Source organism: Mytilus edulis, chromosome 4, assembly GCF_963676685.1.
Source record: "Mytilus edulis chromosome 4, xbMytEdul2.2, whole genome shotgun sequence".
Classification (NCBI taxonomy): domain Eukaryota; kingdom Metazoa; phylum Mollusca; class Bivalvia; order Mytilida; family Mytilidae; genus Mytilus; species Mytilus edulis.
The window spans coordinates 15,114,901-15,131,162 of NC_092347.1; the positions used below are offsets into that span (position 1 = coordinate 15,114,901).

General features: G+C 33.4%; 1 protein-coding gene across 1 annotated transcript; it reads right to left on the reverse strand.

Annotated features, from left to right (window-relative positions):
• Positions 1-715: 715 nt before the first annotated feature.
• Positions 716-11,660, reverse strand: LOC139519053 (E3 ubiquitin-protein ligase RMND5A-like). Its single transcript, XM_071310813.1, has 9 exons — positions 11,418-11,660; positions 10,487-10,632; positions 9,843-9,980; positions 8,549-8,649; positions 7,852-8,018; positions 3,837-4,002; positions 2,750-2,852; positions 2,241-2,395; positions 716-1,611 (listed from the first exon to the last, which is right to left on the reverse strand). The coding sequence occupies exons 1-9, from the start codon at positions 11,551-11,553 to the stop codon at positions 1,548-1,550; spliced, it is 1,176 nt and encodes a 391-aa protein (XP_071166914.1). The 5' UTR covers positions 11,554-11,660; the 3' UTR covers positions 716-1,547.
• Between the last annotated feature and the right edge of the window lie 4,602 nt (positions 11,661-16,262).

The following is a 16,262-nucleotide window of genomic DNA, read 5'->3' on the forward strand; positions in this document are numbered from 1 at the left end:
ATTTTCTATGTTTAGTGGACCGTGAAATTGGAATAAATTCTCTAATTTGGCATTAAAATTAGAATGATCTTATCAAAGGGAACATGTATACTAAGTTTCAAGTTGATTGGACTTCAACTTCATCAAAAACTACCTTGACCAAAAACTTTAACCTGAAGCGAGACAGACGGACAGACGAACGGATGGACGGACAGACAGAAGGACGAATGAACAGACAGACAAACGGACGCACAGACCAGAAAACATAATGCCCCTCTACTATCGTAGGTGGGGCATAAAAAGTGGTTTTTACAAAAATAATACACAAAAGCTTATGCCAACATTGCCTGACCCTAGAAATGCACATTACTGGAGTTAAAATTAATATTTTCATAATTAAGAGAAATAAGATGGCATTTTGAATTATGTAAGATAATGTCATATGTTAAATAACCAAGTCATGTGACTAAAAGAAAATCATAATAATGTAACATTTGACCCACAATTATATACAAGGAAGTATGGACATAAGAACTTTAAGTAGTTTATTTTCTTGAAAATGTAACCTTCAGACCTGCTGATGGTTTTACATAACTTATGTCTATTATATATGACCTAAACAATAGAGCCCCATAATTTATCTTTGACCAGTTAAATATTGATCAAGCTACACCATGTACTCTTCTTCCTGTTTAGCTTCCAAATACCAAAATAATCTATTCAAATCATGTTAATCACCTTACTATTGGTTCATGCCATGGTTACTATGGACAAAGATATTCCTGGCTACACCATCTACTATGTGAAACAGTGTTCATGCACATTTTCCACACAATTTCTATAATTTTAAATCCATTAAAACTATAAAAGGGTGAGAGAAACAATGTAATACTGTCACCAATGCAAGACTTGTAAATCTCAGTAAAAATCCTTGGCTGTCTGAGATTAACCAATCGTATACTCTTTACAGTGTCAGGTTTGTTATGTCTTACAACCAAATGAATTAAGTTATCTTTGTGTTTTGTGACAATTTGGAAGGTCTAAAGATCATTTGTAAGGGTTTACCTTTTACAAACTGCCTTTAATGTATGTAATGTCATAAACAGTATTAAAACATATCATAAACAAGAAATGCATTACTTGTTGAATATAAATTAACAAATAATTCCACATATAATAATTACAATATGTAATAAATATATCAACATTGTATTTTCATGAAAATATCAAAGTAACAACGTTTTTCCTCTTGTTAAATTATCCACTGATGATATTTTACTTGAAGCATTGTTCTAAATTAAAAGTTAGTTAAGGACAAGTGAGGTTATAACTAGAAATCCATTTCATTCTGCATTAAAACTATACAAAATATTTTCAATAGAAAAGTCTGTCTGTCATTTACATTATACTGTACTTTTGTTCAGCAGATAAAACTCATGAATAAACTTCATGTGAATGTTTATCAACCTTCCAACAAATTGTCATTGCAGGGTTTGTCCATACTTCCTGATTTTCATTATACCAAACAATAAAGTCTGTATTGGTTGCCAGGGGCATACACACAGTGACTAGAAATGCACTTGTCGGGCATCTGAAGGTGATTGTTCCACAGGACAGTAAGGACATTTCACCCTAAAATGTATTGATAAATATATTACTTCCTCTTTAGTTGAACACAATCTTTCTCTTGGGTCGTATTAAAATATTTACACATTCATACTAATCAATTGAAAAATGATAATATTTCTGTGTTCCTTGTAAAAAATGATAATATTTCTGTGTTCCTTGTAAAAAATTAAGTTTTTTTTTCTTTTCTTACATTCAGATACCACTTCTACAATTTTAGATATTGTTCACCATGTTTTGTTTTTTTTAATACGGGGCATAATTATATGATGTCATATAGGAAAAGCTGTTAAAAGGGAAGTAAGCAATGATCTGTTATTTCAAAGTGTTTGTCTTTTTACTGAATAACTAAAAATATCATTGAGAATGTACTTACTTAGAAACACATGTAAACCAAGTAACATTATGTATCATTCAGGATATTTTTACTAAGATCCAAAGGAAATTCACTGCCAGAACCTATCAGTCAGGATGTACTTACAAAGATCCTTTGGAAAGTAACAGAACAGGAGCTATCATAAGGTTGTACTAACTTAGAACCAATGGAAAGTCACAAACAGAACCTATCACTTAGTATGTACTGACACAGAACCACTGAAGTCACAGAATATGATCTATAATAAGATTGTACTTACTTAGAACCACTGGAGAGTTTGGTTAAAGCATCTTTTGATATCACATGACCACATATTAGTCTCATTGGCGGATTGGTATCTGTACTCTGTTGACGTAGAATTGGACAGGCAAATACGGAATGGTATCGGAAATCAGTTCCCAACTCTATCTCAACCTATCAATACAATATATATCAAGCTATTCTTAAGATAAACATAAAAAGAACAGTTTAATTTTCTCAAAGAATATATATGCATTGTTACAATTTGTACATACACAAAAATACTATTATAAAAAATAATCTGAATCAAGTTGTCAATTCCTTTTTGTGATTTGTATAAAAAAAAATATCTTTTTTTTTCTCTTGTTGTTTTCATTTTTCTTATCAAAGCCTTATAAAAACTATAAATAAGTTCAAATTCAATTCAAGTAACATTGATTTACTACACAGTCAAATTAACAACCATATAGAACATTTTTGGCTTTTTTAATGTTTTTAGATACATTTTTAATCATTAAATCTACAAACCGGCAGTTCATCTTTATTACTCCATACTCCTGACACTTGTCTTTGCTGCATCACTTGTTTTATATTCAGTAATGGTGGCAGAGCAATACAACCTGCTTTAATGCTGAAATATAGCAAATTAATCATTACACAACCTGCTTTAATGCTGAAATATAGCAAATTAATCATTACACAACCTGCTTTAATGCTGAAATATAGCAAATTAATCATTACACAACCTGCTTTAATGCTGAAATATAGCAAATTAATCATTACACAACCTGCTTTAATGCTGAAATATAATAATGTATTAACTGTAGCAACATAGGGTTGTAACACTGTAAATTCTCATTCCCTTTCACACTGTATTTAGAACACATACTTATAAATGCAATGTCAGAAAGCCTTCTTGGGGTGATATCGTTTCATCGATTAAACCTCTACAGAACTTTTGGAGTTAAAATCATCATAGTTGAAAGACTTTTACAGACACCTGAATTACTCCATTGATTTTGATAGCTTGTTGAGGGAATATTTGAAAATATAAACCCTAAACATTGTGCAGGTGTTAAGTCGTAGTTGAGGTGTGTGCTTAACTGCTAAAAATTAATAGACACTAAAAATATCCAAAGACTTCTAGAATTAAGTCAAAGGAAACCGATTCTTTATCTTATTACTGAGGATTTATTATTAATAGTTGGGATACCAATTTTCATAGGTTTCATGGGTACAGTTGAACCACGAATTCAAATGTTCAACTAATAACATATTAAAATGGCCGGGTTGTTGTCTCTTTGACACATTCTCAATTTTAATAATAGGCTTTGTATACAGAGATTAGCAAAACCATAGAATCAAACATCCATGAATATACAAGTTCTGAACAATCCCAAAAAATTGATACCCATAAAAATAAATGAATCCACAGTATTGTTTTTTTATGATGATTACTCATAAGATCCCTATTCATAAAAAGGTAGTTGAATATCTATAATTTCAATACAAAATCAAGATTATTAATAAGATGATATACCATCATACCTACAGAAGTCCTTGGTTGTAAACCAACAGGGATTTTAAACAACTTCTACAATTTTGGCAATCTTACCTGACACTTAATGGACTCTCCATGGACATGCCCATCAAGGTACATGCATCTCTTGTAAATATATCACAGATTTCATCCCAGTATATGGTAGAGAGAAGATGGCTATACGATGAATTCTGTATTCCATGTCTAAGAAATAACAAACTTCCCATCAATATCTGTATATCTGTAATATAAGTGGTCAAGTATTTACTAGTAAGTGTATGGCCAACAATTGGCTAGAGCAAGAACTTATGTGAAATTCTAAAGCAAATTGTTCCAAAAGAAATACAGTAATGAGATGGGTTCATGAAAAGTTAAAAGTATGCATTCAAAATTGTAGATATTTAATTAAACTCTAGACCTATTCTTATTAACATGTTAAGCAATGTTGAGCTACACTGCCAACTAGAAAAACTGATATGCTGGCCTGATGGACAGACATACAAATATACAGACAGATAGACGGAGTACAAACCTAAGGTCCCCTTCTAATTCTACGGTTAGGGACTAATAACTAGAGGCTCTCAAGAGCCTGTATCGCTCACCTGATTCTACTTGGGTTTTTGAAATCATATGAAAAAATATAAAATTTGGCTAAAAGTGACAACACAACCTCATTGATAAGGAAAGGAACATGTTTAATTTCATTCAAATATCCCCCACTGGCGGCCATCTTGGATGGCAGATCGGCTACAAAGTAACAACACTTGGTCAGCACCTCATAAGGAACATTCATGCCAGGTTTGGTTTTATTCCATTCAGTGGTTCTCTAAAAGAAGTCATTTGTATGCATTTACCATAGGGTCCTATGTTAAACTAAGTCCCCTGCTGGCGGCCATCTTGGATGATGGATCTGCTACAAAGTAACAACACTTGGTCAGCACCTCATAAGGAACATTCATGCAATGTTTAGTTTTATTCCATTCAGTGGTTCTCTAAAAGAAGTCATTTGAATGCATTTCCAATAGGGTCCTATGTTAAACTAAGTCCCTGCTGGCGGCCATCTTGGATAATGGATCGGCTACAAAGTAACAACACTTGGTCAGCACCACATTAGGAACATTCATGCCATGTTTGATTTCATTCCATTCAGTGGTTCTCTAAAAGAAGTCATTTGTATGCATTTCCCATAGGGTCCTATGTTAAACTAAGTCCCATGCTGGCGGCCATCTTGGATGATGGATGGGCTACAAAGAAACAACACATGGTCAGCACGGCATAAGGAACATTCATGCAATGTTTGGTTTCATTCCATTCAGTTGTTCTCTAAAAGAAGTCATTTGTATGCATTTCCCATAGGGTCCTATGTTAAACTAAGTCCCCCGCTGGAGTCCATCTTGGATAATGGATCGGCTACAAAGTAACAACACTTGGTTCAGCACCACATTAGGAACATTCATGCCATGTTTGATTTCATTCCATTCAGTGGTTCTCTAAAAGAAGTCATTTGTATGCATTTCCCATAGGGTCCTATGTTAAACTAAGTCCCCCGCTGGCGGCCATCTTGGATGATGGATTGGCTACAAAGTAACAACACTTGGTCAGCACTCCATAAGGAACATTCATGCAATGTTTGGTTTCATTCCATTTAGTGGTTCTCTAGAAGAAGTCATTTGTATGCATTTCCCATAGGGTCCTATGTTAAACTAAGTCCCCCGCTGACGGCCATCTTGGATGATGGATCGGCTACAAAGTAACAACACTTGGTCAGCACCCCATAAGGAACATTCATGCTATGTTTGGTTTTATTCCATTCAGTGGTTCTCTAAAAGAAGTCATTTGTATGCATTTCCCATAGGGTCCTATGTTAAACTAAGTTCCCGGCTGGCGGCCATCTTGGATGATGGATCGGCAACAAAGTAACAACACTTGGTCAGCACCTCATAAGGAACATTCATGCCATGTTTGGTTTCATTCCATTCAGTGGTTCTCTAGAGGAAGTCATTTGTATGCATTTCCCATAGGGTCCTATGTTAAACTAAGTCCCCCGCTGGCGGCCATCTTGGATGATGGGTCGGCAACAAAGTAACAACACTTGGTCAGCACCTCATAAGGAACATTAATGCCATGTTTGGTTTCATTCAATTCAGTGGTTCTCTAAAAGAAGTCATTTGTATGCATTTCCCATAGGGTCCTATGTTAAACTAAGTCCCCTGCTGGCGGCCATCTTGGATGATGGATCGGCTACAAAGTAACAACACTTGGTCAGCACCCCATAAGGAACATTCATGCTATGTTTGGTTTTATTCCATTCAGTGGTTCTCTAAAAGAAGTCATTTGTATGCATTTCCCATAGGGTCCTATGTTAAACTAAGTCCCTGGCTAGCAGCCATCTTGGATGATGGATCGGCAACAAAGTAACAACACTTGGTCAGTACCTCATAAGGAACATTCATGCCATGTTTGGTTTCATTCCATTCAGTGGTTCTCTAAAAGAAGTCATTTGTATGCATTTCCCATAGGGTCCTATGTTAAACTAAGTCCCCCGCTGGCGGCCATCTTGGATGATAGATCGGCTACAAAGTAACAACACTTGGTCAGCACCTCATAAGGAACATTCATGCCATGTTTGGTTCCATTCCATTCAGTGGTTCTCTAGAAGAAGTTCAAAATGTAAATTGTTAACGACGACGACGACGGACGACGGACGCCAAGTGGTGAGAAAAGCTCACTTGGCCCTTCGGGCCAGGTGAGCTAAAAAGCAGGTTTGTGTAAATAATTTTCAGTTCGTTAATTGGCAAATTATCTTTTAAATTTACATTAATTGCAAGTTCTTGAAAAAGTCTGTATATTCATTCTTAAGGGGGCTCGGGCGTATTCGAAGTTTCTATCAGAAGTGCCGTATTTTTGGATATTTTATTCTTTAAAGAAAATGAATCAAATTGGTCGAAAAAAAATAGGGGGTCACGGACCATTCAAGCCCAAAATTTTACTTTTAAACAGGTATGTAAAAGGGACCATTTTTCAATGAAATGATAGGGGAAATAGAGGTGTTGACATATTTTTTTCGGAATATCAAAAAAACGTTCTATGACAATCGTTCAAAATCTGTAATATGAAAAGCTGGAATACAGCTTCAAAGAATGAGCCAATAAAAAACATAGGTCACCGATAAGGAAAAAAAATTATTTTGCCTTACAACCCAAATTTTGGCGGGAAAATGGTAAAAATGGGTGAAATGTCATTTTGACCCTTTAAAAAATACCGATAATAACGAAAATATTCTATTAGTCACATAACTACAATGATTTAATATTTCTAATCAATCAAAATATGAAAAAAATTTACGACAAATACTTCTGTAATTCATGCTTGAAATTATGCGCAGTCGAATAGTCCCGAGCCACCTTAAGATTTTCTGAGCTTTGTAAGTTTTTCAAAGTTACAGATAATTGTGTTGGTGAAAGGGAATGTACAAATTGAATTACGAGGGGAGATAACACATAATTTTTTTGGAACAAGTGAGCTCCAAAAATGTTACTTTTTCTGAAATTGCCCCTAAAAGCCAAGTGCAGTGACAAAATAGTATCTTTTTATTTTCTAAAAGTATTTAATAAAATTCATTCAACAACTTTTTAATATAATAGTTTACATATGCTACATTCCATTTTATAATTCTCACATAATATGAGAACTTTGACATCATATAACCAGTAGCTTAAAAACAAGTGTAATGCCATATACCTCTTATTATGGTCTTATTAAAAGCAAGAAAAAACTACTGATCAGCAAAGTATCAAAAAGTCTATCATATTTTGTTTACACTCCAATAAAAACAACAAAATTCATTACAAATGTATAATGATGGAAGAATGGTGGTCAGATCAAGATAATAATGATAATAATAAGATGATAAATAATGTATAAACCTCTATTTTTTGTATCACAATTTGTTTTCGACTCCAGTCAATTGCTTTTATTTTTTTGTCTTGTTGGTTTATCTTATTGATGAAAAGCCTATGTCTCTTTTTATTCATTACAAATAAAATATATCTATTAATTACTATGAAGTTAAGTACATGTGAAGCAATACCTCTAGCATGCTGATCTGCAAACTTTTCAAAATTTTTAGAATAATAAAGTGCAGCTAGTTGTGCTGAAGGTCCTTCTTTAATCAAGTTTATAAACTTTAATCTGTGCAGCTTAAATTCCAATGAACTGTTCATTTCCCTCAATTTAACTGCATGTGTATGTGCCCAACTGAAATACAAAAGTTAATATATTAAGCAGTTCACATAAAAATTGAAACAATTCTGCTTGTTTCATTTTTTTTTATATTACCGGTAATCTTTTTTCAATAAAAAGAGAAAACATATAAGTGGAGATAACTCCAACTTTTTCATTAGGTTTTTTTATTCTGCTTTCTGAAAATATTTCAATTGGAATCTTTTCATTAAAGTTTTTCTTTATTTTTCTTCTATATTTGTCTTTCTTTTAGTTCACACTAAACCGGTACACATGTACATGTATAACTGACTTCGCTGTTGCCACAACAAATATATTTTTACTTATTTTTGCTTATTTCAACTATTTTGTTAAATTCAGATATTCCATATATTAACTATCTATAACTTTGAAATACTTATAGCTCAGTTATTCCAAAATCATATGTCTCATTTATTCCAAAATTATATGTAAATTGTACCTTTTTATATGAACTGTTGAATTTCTCTGATCAAATTTTTTCCCCATACATTCTGGAATGTTTTATTCAAACTGACTAGACTTACCATAGTGCTGGATCAAGATCGTTCATTCTTAAGGCACCAAGTATTCTGTGTAATTCCATAAATGGTTCTTTCTTATCTTCAGCAATGGCAAGGTCTGCATCCTATTAAAAAATAAGATAAAATAAATAAATAATAATCTATTTTATTATTGTGTCATATATTGATTGACCTACATATTATACAATAATATTAAAACATACATAGAACAATCAATACACAGGCATATCATTTGGCTTATGAGACACATTGCACAAAATATATATACCGGGTACATGTTCTTAAAAATCCAACGATACTTTGAAATACTATATTTTAAAAACTTATAACTATGATTTAAGAGTATTTTCAACATGATGAATAAAACTTAAGTGAAAAAATAAGACTCAAGATACAAGATACACCTACAGAATGGAATTGAAAGTTGAAATATCTTTAATAAATTAGAGAAAGTCTGTCTTTTATGTATGATTTAAGAGAAATTGACAACTCTTTAGTAAGGGTACCAAATTTGCACCTATTTTGACACTTTAGTCACCTTCCTGTGATTTAGAAACTGACAAGCCTTTCAATTTTCATTTTGTATCCTTATTTCCCATTTTCTTCCACAATCTAATTTTAAATCCATACTTAGTCTATTACTAAATTGAACTAAACCTCGTAAACGATTGATCAATGTTTTTCTAAAGAAGAATATCTAAACTGCACCCATACTTAACTAGCTAATAAAATTGAGTTTTTCTTTTGTTTTTTTCCTATTTTATAACAGTATATGCATATGTGTTTTATATGAAATGGATGTCTGCAACATATCATAATTTCTCATTTTTCAATGTTACGCTGGACAAAAAGCTTAGTTTTATAAAGGTTTAAAATTTGTGTTCTGGATGATCAAAAGGAGTGATATACACATTCATTGAGGTTTATTGGACTTGACTCTTTTGACTTAAAAGCCTCAAATATTTCAATTCTTCATTCTTATAATATATTTTTTTATACTATTGTTTCTTATAAATTATATTTTTTAGACAATTGTAGCATTGCATGTATAAACATACTATTGTTCATTAATCTGTATTTTCCTAACTGATGTCATTTTCTGCAGTGAAAGTTAATATTTTTTAAACCTAATTTCTTTGTCTTTAGCAATGAAACTGTAAAATAAGTGTACAGATGTTATCAGTTGTCATCACCTTAACTAGAGCTTTTAAAATGTAAAATATTAGAATTGAATAAGAATTAAGGTGGTGACAACTATCAAAATCTACTCACTCAAGGATAACACATCAATAAATACCTCAACAATAGAGTCAGCCACATCTAGCATGCCTTGCCTCATGAAATGTTCACATACAACTTCATTTAATAACATAGCTTTCTCTTGACCATCAAATGCTCTATCAACTATGACTGATGAGAAGTCGTTTACAAAGTTCTGAAATTAAAGGGAATACTTATAAACTTGATACAATGTAATAAAGTGTACATATTACTTAAAATGATTGTCTATTGTGACTTTGTCTGTATATGTAATTGAACATTTTAGAAATTAAATGAAGAAGGTGTACATGGGACAAAGACGATGCCCAGGTTTGCATATAACGTAATAAAGAGGCATAACTCGGTAACATTAAAAGTAATGCACCCAAATTTGAAATTGATCTAAGTTTAGTGATCATTAGCATTGTTTTCAAGTTTCATAATATTAGGTTGAGGGAAACTATGTCATTACAGATGTACAAATGTACACTTTGCAGAGTTCACAAATTGTTTTTTTCCTAGTGGTCCTTGAAGAAAATCTGCTGGTCTTCACTATTAACTCTATTGAAAAATACAAAAATTGTACTCTGTAGTCCTATGCAAAATTTTGGTGGTAAAATCCTGAGGACCACCACTTTTCGTGAACTCTGACACTTTGTCTATAACACATTTATAAAATACCCTGTCCACAGATTTTCCAACTTTTGAGACAGTACTGTGAAGATCTTTGTGCTCCTGGCCATATCTTGACACAGCTTCTTTTAGTCTTCTTAAAGTCTGGATAAGAATCAATGATTGTGTGGCTGTCAACTCATTGTCTTCAGGTCCTTTCAAAATTTACAAAAGGGTCATTTCAAAATGCATACAAAAAATACGTTTTTGCAAGTTACAATAAATCTTTGTTTAATAATTTCTAATTTAGTGATGTTAGGTCCCTTTTGAATGAGATAAAGGGGTCACTTTAAATATCCAAGAGGTTATGTACTGGAATTATTTGATGTTCAATATTTTGAAATATAAACATGGATATTAGGTGTTAACTTCTTTGTCATTTGGAAAGATTTCTCATTGGCAATCATACCACATCATCTTATATTCATATACACCTTATCCCTATTTGTCCGCCATTACTGGATATCACACAGGTTCCCATAAAATTTTGACGTCATAAAACAAAATATCTGACTCCACAATAGAAAAATGATTGTTGTATGCTTCTAAAGTTCAAGCGGCCGGGTCAGCCGGGATTAGCGATAAGGTGTATTGTTTCACTCAATGATTAAGTTTCTTGATACTAGAAATTAAATTACATGTTGTATATAAACACCTTTAAATTATATTGCTATTTGTCCGCAATAACTGGAAATCAAAAGATCCCATAAATTTTGTCTTCAGATTTTTCACAAGAGAAAATGTTTGATGCCACAAAGAAAAAGTGGCTGTTGGACTAGTTTGTGTGATGTTATTGTTAGCTAACTTCTTACTTTGATGATAATTCTTTAAAAGCAATAATTATTTAACAATTAAGATTTATTCAGAGTCGGCAAAGTATACAAACAGATACAAAATAAGCTACAATTATGCTTTTAAACAGACAAAAACTCAAGCACACCTTCATTCAGTTCTTTTTGAATGCTCTGGATGGAGTTCGTCAGTTCATCTAAGTTATTCGCATAATGTTGGTTTAAACCTGTAAATTTTTCAAGAACTTTGTTGACTTCTTTTTCAACAGCTTGGCATGCATCCATACTGTCAATTATCAAACACAAGTTAAAAGAAAAATACCAATAAAAAATATGTTCCTTTCTTTGTTGTCATTTTTTCGTCACAGGAAATAAGAAATGAAGGTCAAGGTGAATAAAAATCGGGTCTCACTAATTAGCGACAAGAAGCGTCAAGAAGCGACAAGAAGAATATTTTTAGCGACAAGAAGCGACAAGAAGCGACAAGAAGAATATTTTTAGCGACAAGAAGCGACAAGAAGACTATTTAGCGACAAGAATAAGACTGAAATGCTGACAATTTATTGAAACAAAAACATGAAATATTCTTTTCTTTCTAACACATGTAACCGTACAATTCATTGTTCTTGATAGAGCTTTCTTACAAATTGACGAAAGATAAGATAAGATAAGATAAGATAAGAAATTTTATTTCAAGTCGGGTTACATTAAATACAAACATAAGCTCTGTAGAGCTTTTTGCCGACACGAACGAACGTAAAGGGAGCACGTATTTCATTTCCACAATAACAGTTAAAAGAGTCTTTTTTATCCAGTAAAACAGCATTCTTTTCTAAATCAAGTTTATTTTTCAAAAATAATGATTTCGTAAATAATAAACGATTTTTATATAATCAAACAGAGAAAAATAGTGTCAAATACACTTACGTCCGATACGTTACTGACGTAAACCACGACTGAGACTACTATAACACAGTAGTCTCAGACCACGAGTACACACATTTCCGCGGGATTTTTTTATGCACGAGTTTCACGATTAACATTTCCGACAATGGCATTATTGAAGTACGTTAGTCTAAATTTAACGACATGATTCACATTTATTTTTATTTTCATAGTAAACTTTCAGCAAATTGTCAAAGTGGAATATCGAGATTTGCTAAAAAAAAAATGCTACAATGTTTTTAAAAAGAAATGTTAAATAAATCTAGAAAAACAGATTTTGTATATCAAGAAAATACATCTACAATTTTGTGGATTTAATGGAAGCAGGACAAGTCGCCCCACTGGCAAGTCGCCCCACACCTAGTCGCCCCACTTTTTCACCAACTCGCCCCACTTTAAAAAAAAAAACGCCCCAACCTGGATCACCAACTCGCCCCACTTTTTAAAAAATCGCCCCACATGTGAAATTGGTTAAATTTCAGTTTAATTATTTTATTCGTAAGCGGGGCTAGTTTGTAGCCTTTAACTCTATTCATACATCAGTGGCGGATGCAGGAATTTTCGAAAGGGGGGGGGGTGCTAGCCCAGGGCAAAGGGGGGGGGGGGTGCAAAACATATGTCCCGATTGTCCCGATTCAAATGCATTGATCGGCCAAAATAAAGGGGGGGTGCGTACCCCCGGAACCCCCCCTCTGGATCCGCCACTGTCATACATGTACTATTCATAAGTGGGGCTAGTAGACATTCACGTTACCGAAATATTAATACTCACTTCTTACTGCTACATTGTGTATATTAAAAAAAAGGAATAATATAAGAAGTTTCTATAAGGTTTTTAATGGGATAGCAAATAAGTGGGGCGAGTTGGCAGGAGTAATATTTACGGAATTTAACTTATATACAACGGGATAACATCTTTTTCCATAAGTGGGGCGAGTTGGCAGGAGTAATATTTACGGAATTTAACTTATATACATCGGGATAACATCTTTTTCCATAAGTGGGGCGAGTTGGCATTACTACATTCATCCTGGTCAGAGACATATATGTCTCTGTCCTGGTTAATAATATAATATAAATCTAGATATTATCGTTTTCTTTCAAGTGGGCGAGTTGGCAGGAGTAATATTCACGGAATAACATCTTTTTCCATAAGTGGGGCGAGTTGGCATTAATACATTCATCCTGGTTAATAATATATTAATCTAGATATTATCGTTTTCTATAAGTGGGGCGAGTTGGCAGGAGTAATATTTACGGAATTTAAGTTATATACAACGGGATAACATCTTTTTCCATGAGTGGGGCGAGTTGGCTTTACTACATTCATCCTGGTTAATAATATGTTAATCTAGATTTTATCGTTTTCCATTCAGTGGGGCGAGTTTTCAGGAGTAATATTAACGGGATTTAACACATTTCACGAGTGGGGCGATTTTTTAAAAAGTGGGGCGAGTTGGTGATCCAGGTTGGGGCGTTTTTTTTTAAAGTGGGGCGAGTTGGTGAAAAAGTGGGGCGACTAGGAGTGGGGCGACTTGCCAGTGGGGCGACTTGTCATGGATTCGATTTAATGATGACGATTTAACAGTATACATGTTTGCACTGTGTATCATCGCCACCGGAAATTGGGTACTAACGAAGCGGAGAGAAATAGAAAAAAAAAGTAAACAAGTTAAGAATTCATTCAATTTAGAGCATTTCCACTCATTGGATGAGGGTGCCGCTTAAGAAATGATTTTCTGATATATAATTCTTTAAATTATTAGGCAGATAAGTACAAAATTAATACAAGATTGTGTGTAATACTCCAAAACTTGCCACTTAGTACCGGAAAATTTCGAGGTCGATCGACCTCTGTCGCCCCATTCTCAAGATATTGAACTGTTTTTCATTATTTTTCCAGACACGTTTTTAGATTATTATAGTGTGGCATCATATTTACTGAAATTTGTTGTCAAAAACATGTTTTTTAAAGAATATGAACAAAAACATTGTTTGTTTGTTGTACGGCGAATTGCAGAACGTTGTACGGCGAATTGCAAAATAACAACTTTTGTCTGTACGGCGTCTTGCAATATATTATAATTTTAAGAGTAAATTAATCACTGTTTAAATAATATCAAGTGACGATATTTTGTTGATATCAAAGCTTTACAGGCTTACAAATATACAAAATGTCTTACTTATCAAATATTATCAAATATATGCCGTTAATTCAGTTCAGAAGGTCTCGTTGCGTACCGCTTTTCGATTTTGTACAAAAAGGTTTTTTTTCAACCATATTATCCTAAATACATTTATATATCGTTATACTACTAACGACTGTTTTCTTATTTGTTGTTAGGTTGAATTGTATAAGTTCAATAAAATAAACCGTCCATTCCTCTTTTGTTGGTGCTAGCTTCTTTTTTTTTAGATAAAAACAGTGGAGATGAGGTATGATAGCAAATAAGATAAATATCCATCACACGCAAGTACCACAGGCACTTGTCTCAGAAAAAAAATTTCCTATATTAAGGTATATAGGAAATTTTTTTTCTGAGACAAGTGCCTGTGGCAAGTACCATATTTTTTTTATTGACACATGGACAGACAATTGAACGGATGGAAAAGCAGACGGAGTGATCGACTCCAAGAAAAAGGACTATGTCATGAATAATCGAAAATGCTTCAAACAGCAAAAGGGAGGCTTCTTCTGGTTATGTATATTGTTGAGTAAATGTTTTATGTCAATCAGTCGTAGTAAACTTGGGTTATCGTCATGACGTAGGAAAGTGTAACAAACAGTTAGAATGAGTGAATACTATAGGGCGTGAACATTATTTTTTTTTATGGCGGTAGCTCTTTTAAATTATGGTTACATCTCAGTCAGGGTATTCATACGACTCATTGCTTACATGATTTTATTAAAAGGAATGACGAAGGTTTACTCATTTTTATTTTAAATCATCAAAACCAGTGTATAAATCAGAAAGTAACATGTAAGGTGTCACAAGTTGAAGCGCTCTTCCATCTCCAAGTCCCAATTAAGAACTCTGAGCTGATATAAAAAAGCCTTGGTCCATCTTTACATTTCTGAAGTCTTAGACTAGCAAATTTGACATCAATTTGAGAACCAAGTCATCATTGTTCGGCCTCTTCTACCAGGCCACACGGTTCAGTTATTTTACGAATTGCAAAATGTAAAGGTACTTTATATATTTCACGATTCCGTCCAGGTACTCAGGGTCAATATAACTTATCAAACATTCCACATACTTCTGAATTATTTTCATCATAGGACTGACCAGGGTTTTAGCTGGATAAGAAGTGGCCTTTCCTTATAACATTTTTGATATATAACAAATAGAAGGCAGATATAACTACATTGGTTAGACGTATAAAGAAGGGTACGATATATCTCTAAACATGTTTAACACTGCCTCATTTGTTGCACCTGCATGACCCAACTTGAGTCTGTAACCTTTGCTACATTTTTATATAGTCTTGTATTTATTTCATTTTTTAAATTTTGGTTCATTTATATGTTTCAAGAAACAAACATTGAACTTCTACCCCCTTTTCAGTGGCGGACCCAGAGGAGATAGGGTTCCGGGGGTTGGAACCCCCCCCCTTTTTTTGGCCGATCAATGCATTTGAATGGGAGCATATAGTTGGAACCCCCCCCCCCCCTTTTTACTCTGGGTTGGGAACCCCCCTTTTTTTAAATGGCTGGATCCGCGCCTGCTTTTTGTAGTTAAATGATTGATCATGATCACTTAGGAGACAGCTTCGGGTGTATCAATACACAGTTACAAGTTTAGTTTCGCATTATAGCCATGGTGAATTTTCTAAATATGAAAGTTTTTGTACAATTGAATTGATTTTTAGATAGTTGAATAATAATATAGCCTTCCTAGTGGGTTTATATGAACATTTAGATTGTTTTTAACATGTTTTAGAAGCCATTTTACAGTTTGAACGTCCATACGTTCCTATCCGTACCGCCATAGATTTAAAAAATTTGTATTGTTTTTCAACAAAGATTTGACGCTCGATCTTTTCAATTC

Coding starts and splice junctions, on each gene's coding strand:
- LOC139519053 (XM_071310813.1), bottom strand. CDS start 11,553: ATGGATGCATGCCAAGCTGTTGAAAAAGAAGTCAACAAAGTTCTTGAA. Junction 10,633..11,417: donor TCAAAAAGAACTGAATGAAG/GTGTGCTTGAGT, acceptor AAATTTTGAAAG/GACCTGAAGACAATGAGTTG. Junction 8,650..9,842: donor TGGCTGACTCTATTGTTGAG/GTATTTATTGAT, acceptor ATTTTTTAATAG/GATGCAGACCTTGCCATTGC.